Source organism: Mytilus trossulus, chromosome 10, assembly GCF_036588685.1.
Source record: "Mytilus trossulus isolate FHL-02 chromosome 10, PNRI_Mtr1.1.1.hap1, whole genome shotgun sequence".
Lineage (NCBI taxonomy): Eukaryota > Metazoa > Mollusca > Bivalvia > Mytilida > Mytilidae > Mytilus > Mytilus trossulus.
Genome location: NC_086382.1, coordinates 48,675,207 through 48,697,179, shown reverse-complemented (window position 1 = coordinate 48,697,179; position 21,973 = coordinate 48,675,207). Strand labels below are relative to the sequence as shown.

The window sequence follows — 21,973 nt, the reverse complement described above, 5'->3', positions numbered from 1 at the left end:
ATGTGAGCGTCAACATGTTTTCGTTTGAAAGTAATCTTTTTGTCGGTTGTGTTTATTTTTAAAGTTATCCCTTGTTCTTTATAACTTTTAAGTGATATCAACTAAGAAAAATGAAGTGACATGAAAACTGTAGTCCCTAATTTCTTGATTTGATTAAAATGAATAAGCAGTGGCTTCCCGGGGGCAGAAATAGCACATATAGCCACCTGAAATAAATGAATTACAACAATATTAACTATATTGTCTATGTTTTTATTCAGGATAAATAAATGTTTGTTTACCGTCTTAATCAGAAATCTGATGTAGAGTCACACAAGCGTTTTGCCTGGCAATAATTGCAATATATCATAACTTCCTTTAAAATTTCCTCTTTGGTCATTCCCATATTTTGTGACATTCCTAGTTCTTAAAAATTTCTGTATATTAACATAGTTCGTGTTTTTCATATCAAAATTTCTTGAAGCTTGTTCACCCTTCAAATCTTTTGATATACTAGTATGTAGGTGTTTTCATTAGAACTATTAATAATATATGCATTAAAAGATGACCAGACAATTAAAACCAAGGGACATTTATATCAACAGTTATAAATAATAAATAAGAAACAACACGAACTCCAATAAAAACCGGGAGTGAAATGTCATTAGATGTTTAAACGTTCGTTATTAATTTATCGCTATAATTTCATCATGTGCTATCAAATATACGTTTTCAGTGTCAATATTAAAGCACTTTCCAGTTACGATTATTTTTTCTTTTTTTTATACCCTAATTTAGATTATCTTTTTTTCGAGTTACGATTATCATCCCGATTTTTTCAACGGCAATTTTCAAAGCGCTTAGACAATTCCAGTGCACCGTTACGATTCAAATATGATGTAATGGTATAGAAAGACCTTGCAGCTAAGTAACTATTGACAAAAACATGCTATATTTAAAAAAAAATGACTGTAAAGATTTTACCTATATCTGCCGTCGCCATATTGGAATAGTCGTAATTCCAGTTACGATTATCTCGTTAATACCAGTGATCATGGAATGAATACGCTAGAAGCACGTTTCGTCTACAAAAGTTTTTTTAAAAGTCTAGTATAATTATGTTTGTATTGACGCCCTCTTTTAAAACGATTAACTTATCGTGTCAAAAATCAATATTTAAAGTATTGAATTCATTTAAAGTATTGAATTCATTCAAAGTATGTGCATAACATATGACACACAACATTAACATACACATAAAACATGATCATACTTACTGTAGTGACACATGTAAACAATACGAAATACGAAGGTAGGTCTTGATATTTTAAGTATTTGTTGGTTTAACAATTTGGTTTTGATATGAATATGGAATAGCACGAGGAATTTAAGTAAAGCATATTGGATATTCTAATTAGTACATGTCGCATTGTCGTCAATTGTATTCCACTGGAGACAAGGAAGCAACAACTTGTCATACAGGATTTAAAAACAAATACTTCTGATTTGAAGTTTGTAAATTTGTAACCTTCATGGATTGAAAGTTAGACAAAAGCTAATCTTTAACACCACAAAATAGCATCTAAAGACAAAGTTTGATTACTGATATGTGCACTCACTTTAACACTGACAGCAACAATTGCAGGCAAGTTTGTAAAAATGGTACTGAAAATGTCTTTTGTTCAAACTTGTTTAAAAGACTAAAAAATCAAATCTTTATATATTTCATGCGTTGGAGGCGCTTTCTTTGGATTTAGCTTTAACAGGACTGCTCAAAGACAAATATGTATAAGTTTACACTAACCAAAGTAGTTAAAAAGCGTCATGGCCAAAAAGTGTTAGCATTTTAATAGCTAGTTTTTTACTTGCTTGGAAAATGTTGAACTTCTCTGGAGAGGTTAACTTTATCTTAATCTAATTTCTTTTTAATTCATTCATGAACCATATGCAATTTACAATTTTTATTTAATGCTTTACTATAACATTTCCTGTCTAGACATGGAAATTTAAAAAAAGAGGTTTTTCGGACCTCGTCATAGCCTAATCTAGGCTAATAATAATGTAAGAATGATAGAATTAAACAAAGAGTAAAAATAATGTGAATAAGTTTATGTTTTAGATTAACTTGAATTTCGATGAGAAGGAATCACGTTTTCATCTAAGATTCACGATGTTTTACTTGTGATTGAAACATAAAAAAAAACCTGTGAACAAATAATTCCGTTTTAATGAAACCAAGAATAACCCGACAATCTGGTAGAGGAAAGTTAAAAGACAATATGCATCTGGTTAAAAACAACAAGGAGTTACGTATGAGCGCACAACCATTACCTAACAAAAGTGATCAAATGGTATCGAAAGCGTCATTAAAAGGTTCAGTGGTTTCAGCATTGCTTAAAATAAATCGAAAACTGAGCTCTGACCAGATAATAAAAGAACCAAAAGGAAAAATAGCGAAAGCATCAGTGCCATCTACATTAACAACTGTCAAAAGGAATACACATAACTCGAAAGCTTTATCAAAACGTATTAAAGACAGGAAGATAAGTAATCAAAAATTGAAGGCTGTATGCGCTTCAACATCCAGGTGTGAATACAAAAGAACTTACTGGAATCGGAAACCAACGCCAAGTATTTTGACTCTATTTAGTAAAGGGACTACGGAACAATCTCCTATCATACGCCAATTTTGAGTTTTTATAACAATCTATGTCGTGTTGACCAAAACGCTTATAGATAGGAATTTTGCTTTGATAGGAACAATGATCATATTATTTACACTGATCGCCAAACAATAACATAATGTCTATTTCCTGAAAATGTTCAAAAATGTCAAATCGTTATCATCAACATGTTTAACATTTTCTACTGATAATTTCATATTCGTCGTTGAAAATTCATACTAGCAATCGCGAATTAGGAAAAGCGTAACATTTGCCAAAAAACAGAACAGTCGTTATGCAATCTAATCAATTTAAGAAAATCTTTTAAACGTAGTTTTCTGCCCCGTTTAATCTTTTGGATTAACAATCTCCTAAACGGCAATATTATAAAAAAGAAGATGTGGTATGATTGCTAATGAGACAACTATCCACTATCCACAAAAGACCAAACTGACACAAACATTAACAATTATAGGTCACCGTACGGCCTTCAACAATGAGCAAAGCCCATACCGCCTATAGTCAGCTATAAAAGGCCCCGATAAGACAATGTAAAACAATTCAAAGGAGAAAACTAACGGCCTTATCTATTTAAAAAAATGTACGAAAAACAAACATGTAACACATAAACAAACGACAACCACTGAATTACAGGCTCCTGACTTGGGACAGGCATATACATTAATAATGTGGCGGGGTTAAACATGTTAGCGGGATCCCAATCCTCCCCCTTACCTGGGACAGTGGTATAACAGTACAACATAAGAACGAATGTTTTTGTATGTTTTGATATGACAAATGGAAAAATATGGCATTTTGATAAGATGAAACCAAAACGATTTTGTAAGGATTTTCAATTATTTAATTTAATTGCAAGATAAACAAATGTCATTTTTGGTTTTATCTCCGGCGTTGTTTACGCTAAAACTAATGTTGCAAGGTTAAGAGTGCATAGTGACGTCAAGCATGCGCTACCCTTATTTCAATTGAATTTAAACAAAGCTTTGTATCTCAAGTGAAAGAAGAACATCACGAGCTACACAAATGTCAATTTTTATCTCCGGCGTTGTTTACGCTACAACAAATGTTGCAATGTTAATAGTGACGTCAATGACGTGCTGCCTTGTTTCAATTGAATTAAAACAAAGCTTTGTATCTCAAATGAAAGAAGAACGTCATAATATAATGGATTACAAGTATCCACAGTGGTTTCTGTGTACATATAGATGAAGTTGTATTTTTCATTCTCATATGCAAAAAAATCTCACACAAAAGGATAATAAAATTCATCCGGCTTTTTCTGAATAACACAGAGGCATTTGATATAACATCCCAGCTCTGCTATTATTCCGCCTTACCACCAAGAGTTCGACAGTAGGAGTCAAACGATGATCATACGTATATCCACCAGTCAGTTCTTGTTTCTTGCATACGTTAATGTACAGTATGCATGTATTAAATCTCACAAACATGTTTAACCCCGCCGCATGTATGTAATCTCACAAACATGTTTAACCCCACCGCATTTTTGCGCCTGTCCCAAGTCAGGAGCCTCTGGCCTTTGTTAGTCTTGTATTATTTTTATTTTTGGTTTCTTGTGTACAATTTGGAAATAAGTATGGCGTTCATTATCACTGAACTAGTATATATTTGTTTAGGGGCCAGCTGAAGGACGCCTCCGGGTGCGGGAATTTCTCGCTACATTAAAGACCTGTTGGTGACCTTCTGCTGTTGTTTTTTTATTTGGTCGGGTTGTTGTCTCTTTGACACATTCCCCATTTCCATTCTCAATTTTATTAGACTTTTCTATAGTCTATAAAAATGTAAAACTGTAGAAATACCCCTTTCTAAATAACTAAAATCTGTTCGTTTAGCAAGAGTTGTACTACCAGGACAGTAGGAGTTCAAAGGATGATCATAATTATATCTTAAGTAAACCCTTGGTCCTTGCAAATGTCAATGAATAGTATGCATGTGTTAAACTTTCCCATAGAGAAAAGTAAAAATGTGAAAATACCCCTTCATAAATAATTAAAATATATTCTTTTGTATTAAATCTTGATGTAACTCAGATATAGTACACCGAATTGAGATAATGCCAAAGGAAAATACAGGGCCCGCCCCCACCTTTTTGTGGAAAAAAATGGTTGTCAAAGATTATTAACATCAGTTAGCTTTGGATGAAAAAGCACAATTTCAACATTATTGACGGCAACTCGACATACGACATATCAGAAATATGTTAGGTAGAGATAATAAAGTAAATGTTTAAAAAAATATTTCTAGTAAAAGAAAAAAACAAAAACGAAAAAGGTAACCTTTTTTTTGTCTTGATATATAAAAACTTTAATATTTAAGGCGTTTACATTTAAAAGATATATTGAATTCATTCCAATAATTAACATTGTTAACTTAAGTATATAGAAAATTGCAGTAATATAATTATAGAAATGTTATAAATAACTTCATCTATTTAAGTGTACTCATATTGTTCATTAAAGTTCCTCACGTTAGCTAATTACATACGGTACAAAAATTAACTTTAATAGTTAATAAAGGTACACATATATCACATGATCATAGCCTACTTAGTAACAAATGTAAACAACATTTTGAATAAGATGGTAGGTCTTTATATTTTATATAATGTATAAGTGTTTTAACGATTAATGTTAGGGATTGATATGCTAATGGAATGTAATGGTACGACGAACTTTAAGTACAGCATATAAGCTATCAAAATATAGTACCAGCGTTAATTCGGTCAATTCTGAATGATTTTAAATGGTACATGACTATATGAAAACAACAATCGATTAATACACAGTATCTTATAGTTCATTTATAGATCCACAAACTTAAGGTATTTGTGTGTACATAAGAAAATCGTTTGAAATGGAAGCATTGGCTCACACATTGCTTACTCTTAAAGTATATCGGTTCATTCTTATAACGAATTTACCTGTTTTGATTCATCATTGTCCGTCCAGAAAAAGGGCAAATCAAAACATCATAAATCTGTTCGAATGCATAAAACTATTTGAATAATAATACGTAGAATTTAGTTTTCACTTAAGACTATACATGTATGTATCTGATATAAAAAGTTTATTAGAATTTCATGAATCTGTCATTTGTAGCATAAAGTAAATGCTCATTCGATTAATTTCGTTGTCACTGGAAAAATGGCAAACCATATAAGAAAAAAAAGGTAACACCACAGGTTTTGGGGCTGGGTTCCAATGCGCGTATCTTGAGCCGTGATAAATTTCGTCGGAACAAGGCGCCGTATTCGTAAACCGGATCTCAAAACAATAAACAGATGCAGAGCCTGGTGTCAAACAATAAAATTAGAATGGAGAATGGAGTCAAAAGACTGGTTTTCACAAAGGATGTTTTTCTTTGAACGGTCGATATTGACATACACTACGCAAATTAATTCCAATTGAATACTTAGATAAATTAAAGTTAATGCATTCAATATTTGACGTTATTCATGAGGACTGCATGAAGGTAGAACTGATCGAGACATTATAGAAGACCATAATGTGTTATATAAATATATGCATCGTGTTTGCCCTGTTTCTAATCTTTAAGATAATTTTTTGTTTAAAATTTAGTAATTTCCCTTGTTTTGTACAAAACGGAAAATGAACAGTTCTCATTGGCACTCACACCACTTCTTCCTATATCTAATAAAGTTCATAGCATTTTAATTCAACATTCTGCAAATCCCTATAAGACCCTCAATAAAAAAAAATATGCAAAAGCTTACAATAATGAATTTAACGAAAACTAAAGAAGGTATGATTTCCCCCCAGATGAACCTGCCTGTATTCAATGAGATTGGATGAAGATTTTATAGGAGATTGACGGTTCTTACCTTTGATTAAAGCAATACAACATCACCAATTATCCTTTAATTTCAATGGAACCAAGAATTACACGGCAAACTATCAGAACAATATTACAAGACAACATACAGCACGTTGACCACAACAAAGAGATAAGTACAAAGGATGCTTTATCATTAGCAAATACAGGTGATAATATGGCATCGAACACGTCATTTAAAAAATCTGTGGGTTCGGCATCCTCCCAACGAAAACGAAAACATGAACGGAGGATAATAGAACAAATAGCAAAAGTAGCTAAAGTATCAGTGTCATCTACAAACACAACTGATAAAAAGAATAAACAAAACTCGAAAGCTTTTGCAAAACGTAGGACAGGAGAAAAGAAAAGAGGAAAAGGGAGACCGTCTACACTTCAACATCCTGGTCTTAACAAAAACGCAGTTACTGAAACAAAACATGCTAAACCTGAATTTAGAAAAAGACAGAAAAGTAAAGCTACAAGGGTAAATCAACGAAAATGGACACCTTTGAAAATAACTACTGTAGCCTCTGATAAAATTACTACTGCAGCATCTAATAAAATGACGAAAAGGCAAAAGTCGAAATCCGTGATTGGCACAATGAAATATAATACCCAATTGCAGAAAATTGACACACCCGAAAAAAACCCTAGATCTTCAAAGCCTTCTAAAGAAAGTCGACGTTCGAGTTCAATGCCAAATGTACACGCAACTAAATTTAAACAGAGAAAAGAGATTGTTGAGCAATCTCCTTGCATTCGCCCATTTCTTAGTTTAAAACCCGATCTGGATCGTGTAACCAATATATGTTGTGTTGACCAAAACACCTTTTGGATAGGAGACATGTCTTTCGGTAGTATCATGAAAGTAAAATACAATTCATTCAAAACTCTCACTATTGTTAAAGTGTTTACACATTCACAGTGTAATTTTTATGATTTTTGCTATGATCGGAAGAAGGATCATATTTTATACACAGATCGAAGTAATAACAGCATAATGTCTATTTCCTCAAAATATGAGATGAAAAAGTTGAAAAGTGTGAAACCGTTGTATCCAACATGTATAACAGTTACTCCTGATGATTTTATTTTCGTCGGCCTCGTAGATGAGTATTCATATGAGGAATCACGATCCAGGGAAATCGTAAAAATGGCAAAAAATGGAACTGTCGTTATGCGAATCCCATCCATTCAAGATAATCTGGTACGTTTTACAATGCCGCACCAAATTGCTATTCATCCAAACAATGACATAGTTGTAGCAGCTTCCGACAAAACTGGGGGAATGATGCTTAGCTTTGATTCTGAAGGGCAACATAAGTTTAAAAACACAGTTACATCCCCTGGTGTAACTTTTACACCGTTTGGATTTACAATATCTAAAGACGGCAATATTATATGTTGTAATGAGGCAAACGGCGAGTTTTATATACTCAATGCCAAAGGACAATTAATGAAAACAGTACAATCAAATTTGATTGGAATATCCGTTAGACCGTGGAGTTTAGCATTTGACACATGTGGTCATTTACTTATTGGTACAGCAAATACTCCTTTGATCTACTTTGCAGAATACTTTGACGGCTAAATGTTAAGAGAGCCGAATTGATAATGAAAATTGGGAATACATTGTTTGTAGAATATCGTGTTATCAATTATCATATTACTTCGTTTTTCATTTTGTATATACAAATGAGATGTTATTATTACAATTTAACTAATGTGACTACAAATAAAGTGTAATTGTTTTATCTAGCCATTTTGTAACGTTATGTTTGTATGTGTATGGATAATTAATTTAAAAAAAATCCGGATCAAAGTATGTTTAAAAATAATAAAATACACTCGTATTCAATATGTTAAAAGAATATAATTTTGGCATTTTGTGTGTTCGTTAAGTCGACGAAACTTAGTAAATAAATTAAAGAGGTTGGTTCCTGTCTGAGAAAAATAGGATTGCAAGGTAAAATTAATAATTAAAAAAAAATATATAGACTTGTCCGTGAAAGGTTCTTGTAACCAAACTTGCAATTTTAGTCTTTAGCACAGATTTATCGTTAATGTGCATAAAGTGTACAAGGATACGCATGACTCATTATTGTCAATAGGAATGTATTGCTTAAATGGGACTGATGCATTGTAGCAATAGTAATCTATTTAATTTCATAATATATACAGTTGGAAAAAAGTATTGCAACACCAAATTGAAATTGAAATGAAAAAAAAAACACTTGTGATTTGTTTGTGATATAATTTAGTAAATATAACTAGTTAAACATCATTTAAGTATCACCTGAGTTTAATCAATAAATATCGACTCGATAAGTTTTTATCTGCACATGCAGCTACTGTACCCGTACACAGCAAAACAGATGTTTTTATCCTCCTTGTTTTCAACACTTTAAAAAATCAAGTTTTTAAATTTATGTGATTGACACCTTGTAATGGGTCCTTGACAGCTCTTCACTGCAGCAAGATGGCAGATTATCAGCATAAGAGAAGCAGGGATGTCGCTGTAACAACTGCACGTATTGTTGGTCATCACCATTCCACTATAAGTCGTTTTGAGAATAAAAATCAGACAATAAACGCTGTTAAAGACCTTATGAGATAATGAAGACCCCCTTTACCATTTGCTAGAGAAAATCGAGCATACTAAAGGTTGATCAGAAGGAAACCCATTGCATACAAGACAATCATAAAAAGAGAGTGGTGGCCATACAAGAGCCTTTTAACAAGAACTGTTCAAGATCAACTCATCGTAACTGGTTATCGTGCGATAAGACCATTTCGGAGACCTTTGTTTACGAACAGACACACAGTTTTCCGTATCCAATGTAGTGCAGAGCTCGCCAAACTTGGAAATTAGCATCGTGGAGGAAGATCCAATGTTCAAATGGAATTCGGTTCATCTTCCTTGGCCCGATCGTAGCCCGGATTTGAACCATATCGAGCATATATGGGAAACTATTTGGCAGAAAGTGTACAAAAGGACACACCAGTTCAAACACATCATGATATAAACAATGCCCTTCATCAGAAATGATTGCTGCTACCTTAACAACATATTGGTCGATTTGTGGCAGGAATCAGCAGACGTTGAGATGCGGTTATCCGTTTGATTGGAGGCTGCGCACAAAGTTCTAATTCTTTGGCGTATAACGACAAACCATAATGCGAACAGTTATCTGAAGATTAATTTTGAAATGCCTGACATTGTAAAGTTCGACTACAGTAAAAGTTGTAAAATGCATTTTTTGTACAAAAAACACTTCATTTTGTTATTAAAATTGTGGTTATATAAATCATTTTTTTTTCAAACATTTTTTGTTCGTTTCAATGCCAATGTTATCATAAACTATGTCTCAATAATAGCATACACATATATTATTATATATCATCCAAAAAAAGAGGCTGATTTTTCAAGTTTTAAAAAATCAAGGTGTTGCAATACTTTTTTCCATGTGTATAGATGAAAATATATGTTCATCAGCGATATTACCTGTATAGGAATGATTTGTTGTAGATCGAATCAGTCAATTAAATGATTTACCTTTTTTCACTTACAATATTTTTTAAAATAATTGAACATGTACACGTCATACGTTATTCATCTTTATATTCACATGAATACAAATTCAATGAGGTCGAATAATTCAGGTGCAGGAGACTTATTCTTTCTCAATGTTTTTTTTTTAGCTTAAATTAAAAAGATTTGTGCCATACTGCCGACTAAAAGCAAATTACTATTCCATTTTCATTAATGATTGAAAAATAAAAAATCATACTTTTTTTTAAATATATCTCGTAGCTAGTGCCCCTTTAATAATTGTTTGTATTTTTTTTATCGTCACCGTAATTCGATCTTTAACTGACGATAGGTATACGAAAGAATGTAAATGATCCATTGTTAAACGAAGAAACGTTTAGACCATAGAAACATAATAAATGTTATATTGTAATAGATAGAATACACTCACCAAATCTTTAGATAATTGCTCACTATGCAAATTTATCTATCAATAATATATTCAAATATCACATGATCAACCTACAGTAAGACATTTACACATACAGGTAAATATAAACAAGGTTTCAAATGAGAAGGTATGTCTTATTGTTAAAATAAGGATTTAGGGTTATACTGTTCATGTTTGGGGATTGCTATGATAATATGAGACAAGTCGAATTTACAGTATTACATTTATGAGATTCCTATTCAGTTTGAGCAATATTACGGTCAGTTTTACATGATGTTGAATGTCGGACATTAAGAAAACAACTGTTACAATCAGACAGTTCATGATTTAAAATACACAAAAAGAAAGGTATTCCAGTTCCTGGATTCTGTCTAGATAAGCATAAGCTACTATTTTGTACCATTAAAGTATTCAATATACTAAATGACAGCACGCAGATAATATATTATTTACCCCCTTGGTGTATCGATATTAAAAGCGTCGTAAGCTTGACAACTATTTGACGTTTGACTAAACGTTTGAGCCTTTTAATATCACCTCGCCAAGCGGGATCTCAATGTTCAATGGTTCTCATTTACAGCACCAAAATTTACAGCTCCAAAATGCGCATGTCGATAATTGATATTTCTTCAGAGACGGAATTAAGGTAGCACAATACAAAGATTTTATAACTTCAACTCCCAAGTTTCAAAATGCTGTTACTTTCTTGATAATGCTTGAAAATTTATAAAAGTGGTAGATGTGGATAGCTAGTAGATTACTCTTTCAAATCAATCCAATGTTAGTGTAATGCAACATTTATGTAACTAATTATAATGTTTACTGTGTCTAAAATGTTTTTCACCAAATTTCCACTTTCAAATGAAATTAGCTTCTGCATAGGTATCCCAAGAGGTTTGATTTTAGTATATGTTGTTCCTATGGCCATTATGTACAAAAAGGTGTCTCAGATTTCAGATAGAATGTATAAAACAAATTTTAAACCTATTTAAACATTATCTTGTTTTATGTGGTTCGGATTTTTACACTAATTAGAGATTTATGAGAGGATAGAATCACATAGGGACAATCTGTAACACCCTATTGAAGCCCATGATGTGTTGATTCAGATTTCGTAAAAATTTTCTGTATAGTTGCAGAGATGGTAGAGCCAAATTAATTCAAGTGAACTTACCCAGATTTCGCCACTAATTACATACTAATTGATTACATAATGATTGCATAATAAAAATATTGCATTCATTTAATAGATTAATCTTTTATCTATCTATATATACCTCTTTTATTATTTTCTATGCATTCATTAGAAAGTTACAACATTTCAAAGGTTATTGATTGGAAGAAAACAACTTTGTATTGTGCTACCTTAAGAACAATCCCCGATAAAATTGGATGTTTTTACTTCAACTGGCACAACGACAAAACAAACAAAAAACACACTCGATGAGAATCCCGCAGTTGACCCCTGAATAAAATTGTGTACTAGTTTAGTAATATTGGACGTCATTCTAAACTCCGAAACATATAACTGAACTAGAATTAAAAATCAGACAAGACTAAGAAAGAGGCTCCCGATTTAGGACAAGCGCAACAATGTAGCTGGTTTAAACATGAGTATTTCTCTTTAGAATATAATTTACTAAAACGAGAAAGATTTGGGAAAAAATAAAGGCAACAGTGGTATACTGCTGTTAAGATGTCATATATTAAGAGATAACAAGTCCGGGTTACCAACTAAAACCCAGGGAAACACATCAACTATAAAGGGAAAAAAACGGAACAACAGAAACACTGAAAGTCAACAAAAACAAACACTAAAATACATAGAAACAGTCTACTTGATAACAACGTACTTGGTTCAGGACAATGTAAGAACAAATGGTGGGTTTTACCTGTCTTTGTGGGTAGCCAAATCTCCTACTTATATGGCAATGTTAATAAGAATTGCTAATATGACAAGACTACGTGACAGTAAAAATAACGCAAGAAAAACCAATCACACAGAGATACAAACATAATAATAATAATGTAACAGTACATTTAATTAATAAACACGTAAACCTCAGAATAACAACTAAAAGCATCCATAACCAGTATCACAGGACCCCATAAACAGGGATGTAATTTTATGACGTATATTTAATCTTGAAATTCATCCAATTGAATGGAATTGTATTAAGAATGAGATCGATATTTTCACAATAATAGTCCAAATAACTATCATGGTAATGAAAGGCTTTTTGAATTTAATATTGAGACGAAATTATAATTATCTGGACTAACATAATACTTTATCTATTGAAAATGGACATTAACTCGAGTATACTGACAAATAAGAATCGAATCGAATCTTTTATTCACATAAACTAAGTACAAAATTACAGAAAATGGTACATATATATATATAGATATATGCATAAAAAGACTTAATACATGCATGTGTGAAATACCACACATAAGTTAGAAAGTATAACTAGGAGGACATACTTTCACGTTAATAATTTCAGTATAATTTACACAGTTTTTCTAAATGTACCGTATTTGTAGAATTGAATAGAACATAGAATTTGTACGTGTAGGGATTATTATATTTTAAGACATATATGAATTGTACTGAAAAATGACAGACCTCAAGCCACAAACGACAAAACGAAACAAAATACACAACCGAACCTGTCATAGAAACATCTTAGCTAAGTACATAATTGTGTTATACCATATTATTTATTTTTAAATGATAAAATAGTATGAATATTTATTTCTTCAGATAAACCTTTATGAGAAGGATTGAGATTTTGTCGAAGATTCACAGTCCTGAATTTGGAAAAAAAACAACAACCAATTATCACTTGTCCTGTTAATTCAATGGAGCCAAGAGTTACTCGGCAAACTGCTAGAGATGAATTACAGGGCACCATACAGCTAAATGACCACACCAAGGACATGCGTAAGAAAAAGGAAAAGTCATTAGCTACGAAAGGTGAGAAAAAAGTATCGAGTGCAATGGTTTCATTATCCCGTCATCAAAAAAGAAAATTTGACCAGAGAATAAAAAAACCCAACGCAAAGGTAGCTAAGGAATCAGTGCCATCTACAAAAACAGCTAAGACATCAGTGCCATCTACAAAAACAAAGGTAGTTAAGGCATCAGGGTCATCTACAAAATCAAAGGAAGCTAAGGCATCAGGGCCATCTACAAAAACAAAGATAGCTAAGTCATCAGTGCCGTCTACACCAACTGATAAAAAGAATAAACGAAACTCGAAAGATTTTTCAATACCAAGAACAAGACAGCTAGAAAGAGGGAGACTGTCTTCCCTCCAACATCATCGTACAAGAAAAGCTGAAGAAAATGATTTAAAAGATTTTAAATCTGGCTCAATAAAAGCAAAGAAAAACCAATCTGCAAAGGTAGAACGACAACAACGGACACATTTGAAACTAACTTCTTTAACAAGTAATAGAATAATAAGGAAAAGATCAAAAGCATTAAAACAAAAAAGAGAAACACAAAGGGAGAAAAGTAACCTACAGAAAAAGAAACTTTTAAAAACCAAACCTCTTAACAATAGTCGACGTCCGAGATCAACGTCAAAAGAAATTCAATTTGATAAGGTAACAGAGACTACGGAGACAACGTCGTTCATTCGTCCATACCTGAGTTTTGATACAAATCTTCCAACTCTTGTGTCCAATATATGTTGTGTTGACCAACACACTTTATGGATAGGACGAATGGCTTATGGTAACATCTTGAAGGTGACGTACAATTCATCAAACATACTTAACATCGTTAAAGAATTTAAACACCCACAGTGTGAATTTTATGACTTTTGCTATGATCGGAACAAGGATCAAATATTATACACGGATCGGAGGAACGACAGCATAATGTCTATTTCCTCAAATTATAAGCTAAAAAAGTTCAAATGTCTAAAACCGCTGAAAGCAACATGTATAACAATTTCTCCGGATGACTTTATTTTCTTTGGCCTTGTCGATGAGTATTCACACCATTCATCTCCAAAAAGGGAAATTGTGAAAATGGCAAGAAATGGGACAATCATCATGCGAATCCCATCAATCCAGGACAATGCTGTACGCTTTTCTATTCCCCATCGAATTGCTATACACCCGAACAATGATATAGTAATAGAATCTTACGAAATAAATGGGGGAGGGATTGTCATTTTTGATTCTGAAGGGCAAAGCAAACACCCAAGAACAATAACAGGCCCTAATGTACGTTTTCAGCCGAGGGGATTGGCAATATCCAGAGCGGGCGATATAGTAGTTTCTAATGAGGCACATGGAGAAATTTACATTTATGATGTCAAGGGACAATTATTAGAAACAATAACATCTCAATCGATTGGAATAACCGACATACCATGGAGTTTAGCTTTTGACAATTGTGGTCATTTAGTTATTGGCACTATGGTTGACAACATGTATCAACCGAATGTTCCGACTATTTGCTTTGCTGAATACCTCTACCGTTAACCTTGTTGAAGACCAAGCCATATTGAATGCCACATATTTGATAAATTTATTTATATTGTGTAAAGGAGAACACTTTCAACTTAAAATAAATATCAATTTATTAAAAATTTAACTATAACCGTCTAATTAGTCATAGCCATTTGGTAATTGAAACAGTAAATAATAAATGCGTAAGTTAAATAAAAGAATACCTAGCTGTTTAAATTGAAAATTATTAACCTGAAACTAATTATAAAGAATTGCTACGCCACAGCAAAATAATCGCGCCGTTTATACAAATAATTACTTATGAATTACCCTTCATAAAAATTTACGGACGTTAACACAAGTTCACCGTTATGGAATATATGTTGCACAACTGATGATGACGGAACTGTTGTAATGTTGTTATTGTTGTATTATTAATCCCGTCCCCTGTCCTCAAATGTGACCTACTGAATACGACTTATAATCTGATGTGTACATACATGAGCAAAACATATTGGTACCACAACTTACAGTTAGAATCCCTTTGGTATCTATTGTCTCTCCTGCTATTCTTATGTCATACGGCATCATAGTGGTACGATTCAAAACATTTAAAAGCCCTATTTCTTATGCAAAAACAATCAAATCAAAATGACAGTAAACAATTCTACAAAAAATCAGATGTTTTTGTCAAATTCTGAGGAGAAGCGTTCTGCAGAAAAGGCACGTAATGGTTAATTATTCAAATGTTTTTGTTAGTTTAAAATGTCTATATGTCAGACTCCGCTTAATTCTTTCATTGATTTGTACAATTAGTGTATAAATGTTATATTATGCTGTATATTGTCTATTGGTTACCTATATTGTGTAAATCCAATAAGCTGTATTTGCTTACGGAAATAAAGTAATAGCAGGGAAAGGATCGACTAGGATGAAGGGTCGTACATTTAGATTACGGTTTGATATTGAGGATATCTTAGATAGGGACAGACATTTTACGATAAAGAAGGCCTTCTTATGACCTCTTACAGATACACATACTACGATTTATAAGCAGGATAATCAATAATCTCATTTAAATTACACAAACATGTCATTACATGAAATTTGAACCGCCATTAACAAACCTGGAAGGTCCCTTGAAGCAGGCCATTAAACGATTCCTGACATTTTCAATTGTAATTGTATACCTTGCAGGATTTTCTCTCATATGGTAACATTGCTTAATATCCCATTCAAATTATTCAAATCTATCTGTTTGCACTAACCATAAATGAGATACAAATACACCCGTTCAGACTAACGGACTCATGGGTGTATCACATACGTAAACATTAACTTCACGATTGCTTAATGTTTTCAATTCAACTCAAGGGTTATTAACACCCCATACTAAAGGATCAAAAGGCAAGATCTGCAAATTATTTACAGCACCTCTTCTTAGAACATACTCACCCTTTCTCGTCTAATGGAAAATCGGTAGTTTGCCTCATATTTTTCACACTACATGGCTTCACTATGAAATGATATACATGATTTTTTTTAATTTTTAAATTATGAAAGTGAACTACTAACTGCCCTTACAAACTGTATTACAAAAAGTAAATCACAAAAATACCGAATTCAGAGGAAAATACAATCGGAAAGTCCATAATCACAAGGCAAAATCAAATGACAAAACACATCAAAAACGAATGGACAAGAACTGTGAGGAAATTTCAACAGGAAAAGAGCAAACTAAAATTCATGAGTATTGTTATTTGTCAAATTGTTTTAAATGAAAACAAGATAATAGAACTATAAAAAAAAATATAAATTAGTTTTAATTATTTTATTATTTTAAGTTTTGAATATTGCAAAATGTATGTAATGGTACAAATATTGATCACACAAATAATGAAAAGGTGTTAAGGGGTAGGAAAACAATAGGTAATCTAATTTTTATACGAGACCACAAAGTCAATATTTTGAAAAAAAACATGACTGTTGATCTATAAGGCAAAGGTAATTTGGGAAAAAAATATACTTTCGTCAATAACAAAATAAGCATGGATAGTTATAATATCTATTTATTGAATTTTATGAGTAAAAAACAAATATATATAGTCTTGAAAAGGAGTTTTTTTTATTACATTATGTCCTCTTCAAAATGAATGAAATTGTGATATAAAAGTTCAATGTATCACATTTTATCCGAGGCAAAAAAAAACAAAAACTATCAAACCATTTTTGCACAATTCATCCTATTTGTCTCTAAAAATAGCATCTTAAAGCTATCAAAGTGCACCTCTTGAAATGGACATTACATATATGGTTTACATCTCTTTTATAAACCATGTTTACAATTTTGAAATAACGCTTATCAAGGTTACGATTATTTCAATTACAGTAGAAAAGGATTTTGTTTGACAGTCACTTGAAGGTTTGAATAGTATACGTTCTAAATTGGTCAGACAATACTTGGTCATTTTTTCATGAACATTTAAAACCCTCGACTACGCTTCGGGCTTTAAATATTAATAAACAGGAGCCAGTATTGAATAACAAATAAATAACACTTATTAGGGAAACGTTATGTAGGGAGAATGGGTAAAAACCAAAATAAACTTTAGTATAATTGTTTGTCATAATTAATATAAAATCATACATATGGTTCTATTGACATAAAACAGGCTATATGTAATCGTTTGAATGTTAAGACGCCACAAATAAAATATAATATTTAAAGCATTTAATCATACAAAAATGGTGCATTGTTAACTGAAGTAATACTTTGTACATACAGTATTTATAAGATCATAGAAAAATTATTAGTGTTAGATTTTGTTAAATTAAAATCCTTCACAAAGCTTAAACTTTGAGCTTAAACTAGGTACACACGATGCAAATCTATTGATCTATGAGATACACATATATCACGTGATCATACTTTGTTAACATACAGGAAAATATAAACATACTTGGTTTACATACAGGTAAATATAAACAACGATTTGAATCAGAAGGTATGTCTTTTTGCTAAGTTTTTATGGTTTAACTGTTCATTATTGGGCTTTCTGTCACAGTACAGGACAAGTCGAGTTTACAGTACATCAAACAGGTAAAGTGTTCTTCTTATATACAGTTCCGGTCTTATTGTCGTTAGCGTACATAATGTTGAATACCGGACGTTAAGACAGCAACTGCTACAGTCAATTAGTTCGTGATTTAAAAAAAAAACAGCCCAAGAAAGGGATTCTTAATAATAATATAACGATAATAAAATGTCCAAAGTCAGCAGCCTGTAAATCGTTTTTTTTTCGTTTTTAGGCCGTTAGTTTGGTTTCACAACCTTTTTATAGCTGAATATGTAGAAAAGCATTTGCTCTTTGCTGAAGGCCGTATGGTGACCTATAGTTATTCATTTTTGTGGCATTTTGTGGGTTGTGGAGAGATGTCTTATTGGCTATCATACTGAATCTTATTTTCATATATTAACAAAACGGTATCAATAAATTTTTCAGATGAACCTATGCTTGAATACGAAGGAATGAGGTGTTGTCGAAGATTCACAGTTCCGAATTTGGATTTAAACAATAAAAAAAATCACTACTTGTCCTTCTATTCAAATGGAACAAAGAATTACTCGGCAAACCGTTAAAGACAAATCAAATGGCAACATACAGCTGAATGACCATAACAAGAAGAAGATTCGTAGGAAAAAGGCAAAATCATTAGCTAAGAAAAGTTCGAAAAAAGTATCGAACGCTTCATTACAAAGTTCAATGGTTTCAGCATTATTTCCACGAAAACGGAAATGTGACCAGATAATAAAAGAACCAAAAGCAAAGGTAGCTAAGGCATCAGTGCCATCTACAAAAACAAAGGTAGCTAAGGCATCAGTGCCATCTACAAAAACAAAGGTAGCTAAGGCATCAGTGCCATCTACAAAAACAAAGGTAGCTAAGGCATCAGTGCGATCTACAAAAACGAAGGTAGCTAAGGCATCAGCGCCATCAACAAAAACAAAGGTAGCTAAGGCATCAGTGCGATCTACAAAAACGAAGGTAGATAAGGCATCAGTGCGATCTACAAAAACAAAGGTAGCTAAGGCATCAGTGCCATCTACAAAAACAAAGGTAGCTAAGGCATCAGTGCGATCTACAAAAACAAAGGTAGCTAAGGCATCAGTGCCATCTACAAAAACAAAGGTAGCTAAGGCATCAGTGCGATCTACAAAAACGAAGGTAGCTAAAGCATCAGTGCCATCTACAAAAACAAAGGTAGCTAAGGCATCAGTGCCATCTACAAAAACAAAAGTAGCTAAGGCATCAGTGCGATCTACAAAAACAAAGGTAGCTAAAGCATCAGTGCCATCTACAACAACAACTGCCAAAAAGAATAAAAGGTACTCGAAAGATTCTTCAATACCAAGGACTGAAAAAAGAGAAAGAGGAAGACTGTGTTCCCTCCAACACCATCGTACAAAAAAACCCGAAGAAATTAATTCAAAAGATATTAAATCTGACTCAATAAAACCAAAGAAATCTACAAAGGTAAAACGACAACAACGGATACATTTGAAAGTAACTTCTTTAACATGTAATAGTATGATGAAAAGGAAAAGAACAAAAGCTTTGGATTTAAAAAGTGAACGAAAAATGGAGAAAAATAACCAACAGAAAAAGAAACTTTTAATAACAAAACCTCCAAACAAAAGTAGACGTCAGAGATTGCCGTCAAAGGATATTCAGTTTGATAAGATAAAAGAGACTACGGATAAAACGTCGTTCATCCATCCATACTTAAGTTTTGATACAAATCTTCCAAATCTTGTGTCCAATATATGTTGTGTTGACCAAAACACTTTATGGATAGGACGAATGGCTTATGGTAGCATCTTGAAGGTGACATACAATTCATCAAAAACACTTACCATCGTAAAAGAATTTAAGCACCCGCAGTGTGATTTTTATGACTTTTGCTATGATGGGAACAAGGATCAAATATTATACACGGATCGAAGGAACAACAGCATAATGTCTATTTCCTCAAAGTATAAGCTGACAAAGTTCAAATGTGTAAAACCGCTGAAACCAACATGTATAACAATTTCTCCGGATGACTTTATTTTCTGTGGCCTTGTCGATGAGTATTCATATCAGGCATCTCCAAAAAGAGAAATCGTGAAAATGGCAAAAAATGGGACAATCATTATGCGAATCCCATCAATTAATGACAATCTTGTACGTTTTTCTATGTCCCACCGAATTGCTATTCACCCTAACAATGATATAGTAATAGCAGCTAACGACATAAATGGGGGAGTGATACTCATTTTTGATCCTGAAGGGCAAAGTAAATATTCCAAAACAGTTACAGGCCCTGGTGTACGTTTTCAGCCGAGGGGATTGACAATATCCAGAGGAGGCGATATTGTAGTTTGTAATGAGTCAAATGGAGAAATTTATATTTATGATGTCAAGGGACAATTAATGGAAACAATAAAATCTCAATCAATTGGAATAACCGACATACCATGGAGTTTAGCTTTTGACAGTAGTGGTCATTTAGTTATTGGCACTATGGTTAACTATCAACCGAATGTTCCGACTATTTGCTTTGCTGAATATCTCTACCGCTAACCATGTTGAAGACCAAGCCATATTGCATGCCAAATATTTGATGACTTAATTTATTCTGTGTAAAGGAGAACGGTTTAAACTAAAACATATCAATTTATTAAAAAAATAACTAAAATGGTCTAATTACTCATAGGCATTTGGTGATTGAAACAGTAAATACCAAGTGCGCAAGTTAAATGAAAGAATACCTGGCTTTTGAAATTGAAATACCATTGAACATTATTAACCTTAAACTACTGAAACAGAATTACTACGCCACAGCAAAATTCTCCGGCCGTTAATATAAATAATGACTTATGAATTACCCTTCCAAAAATTTACGGACGTTACCACGAGTTCACCGTTATGGAATATCTGTTGCACAGATGATGACGGAACTGTTGTAATGTTGTTATTGTTGTATTATAAATCCCGTCTCCTTTCCTCGAATGTGACCTACTGAATTTGACTTATAATCTGGTGTGTACTTACAAGAAGGTCTGGTTATCTTTCCAGAGAACATGAGATCGCATCTGTTTTTGGTGGGATTCATGTTGCTCAGTCATTTTATTCCTGTTTTTGTGTACTGTTATTTGTGTCTTCGTCGTTTTGTTTTTTATTTTTGACATGGCATTTTTCAGTTTGTTATCGACTTTCAAGTTTGAATATCCCTTTGGGTTAACTTGCCTTTCCTTTCTATTGTTGTCATACAACATCATTGTAGTATGAGTCAAATATTATCAAAGCCCCATTACTCCTGCGAAAAATATCAAATAAAAATGAAGGTGAACAATTCAACTAAATATCAGATGTTTTTGTCAAACTCAGAGGAGTTGTGTTCATAAGGTGTCGAGTTTTACGTTACTAGACCAATAGCTCCCGTATAATATGGTTAATTATAAGTTAATGGTAAAATGGAAAAAGTGTTTCGGATACCCAAACAGACGGACAGATGAGTAGTCTCATATCTTTAACGGCTCGACTCGATGGATACAAAAAGATGCGGAAGATATCAAAGATATATTCAAATCATGGGAAAATACAAAAAAGACAACAAACAGTCGTTAAAAATTGACTGCATAATTTCGCATTTTTAGGTCCTTCAATCAAGAAAGGATCAGCAGTATGGCGACATTACTTTTAAAAGAGATAATACTTAACAAAAAAATACCTCGCAAACGTGCAGTGATATTATTACCTAGCTTAAAAAAACCAGCAATTTATGTATAGATACATTTATATACTAAATGTTTTATAAAATTTCGTTTGCGAGGAACGAATACTCCGGATAAATGCTGCTTCGCACAAAATATATAGTTCCAATATAAACAGTTTTTTAAAATTTTATTGCAGTCTTCCTATTTCGTGAAATAGGACATATTGTTTGAGCAAACACATC

The 21,973-nt window shown here is 32.6% G+C and overlaps 2 protein-coding genes across 6 annotated transcripts; both read left to right on the top strand.

The window, feature by feature from the left end:
* The first annotated feature begins 1,200 nt into the window (after positions 1-1,200).
* LOC134687534 (uncharacterized) lies at positions 1,201-15,116 on the top strand. Of its 4 annotated transcripts, none has more exons than XM_063547906.1 (2): positions 1,201-1,291; positions 13,269-15,116. In XM_063547906.1, the coding sequence occupies exon 2, from the start codon at positions 13,367-13,369 to the stop codon at positions 15,002-15,004; it is 1,638 nt and encodes a 545-aa protein (XP_063403976.1). In that variant the 5' UTR covers positions 1,201-1,291; positions 13,269-13,366; the 3' UTR covers positions 15,005-15,116. The 4 variants fall into 4 exon arrangements, 3 of the variants coding, with proteins under 3 accessions (XP_063403976.1, XP_063403975.1, XP_063403977.1); XR_010101773.1 differs by lacking the exon at positions 13,269-15,116 and adding an exon at positions 2,099-2,975 and having other exon boundaries at positions 1,207-1,291; XM_063547905.1 differs by lacking the exon at positions 1,201-1,291 and adding an exon at positions 5,201-5,266.
* A 2,762-nt stretch (positions 15,117-17,878) lies between these two features.
* On the top strand, positions 17,879-21,044 carry LOC134687532 (uncharacterized). 2 transcript variants are annotated; one of them, XM_063547904.1, is made up of 2 exons: positions 17,879-17,946; positions 18,475-21,044. In XM_063547904.1, exon 2 carries the CDS (start codon positions 18,580-18,582, stop codon positions 20,593-20,595), a length of 2,016 nt encoding a protein of 671 aa, XP_063403974.1. In that variant the 5' UTR covers positions 17,879-17,946; positions 18,475-18,579; the 3' UTR covers positions 20,596-21,044. The 2 variants fall into 2 exon arrangements, with proteins under 2 accessions (XP_063403974.1, XP_063403973.1); XM_063547903.1 differs by lacking the exon at positions 17,879-17,946 and adding an exon at positions 17,953-18,071.
* The last annotated feature ends 929 nt before the right edge of the window (positions 21,045-21,973 follow it).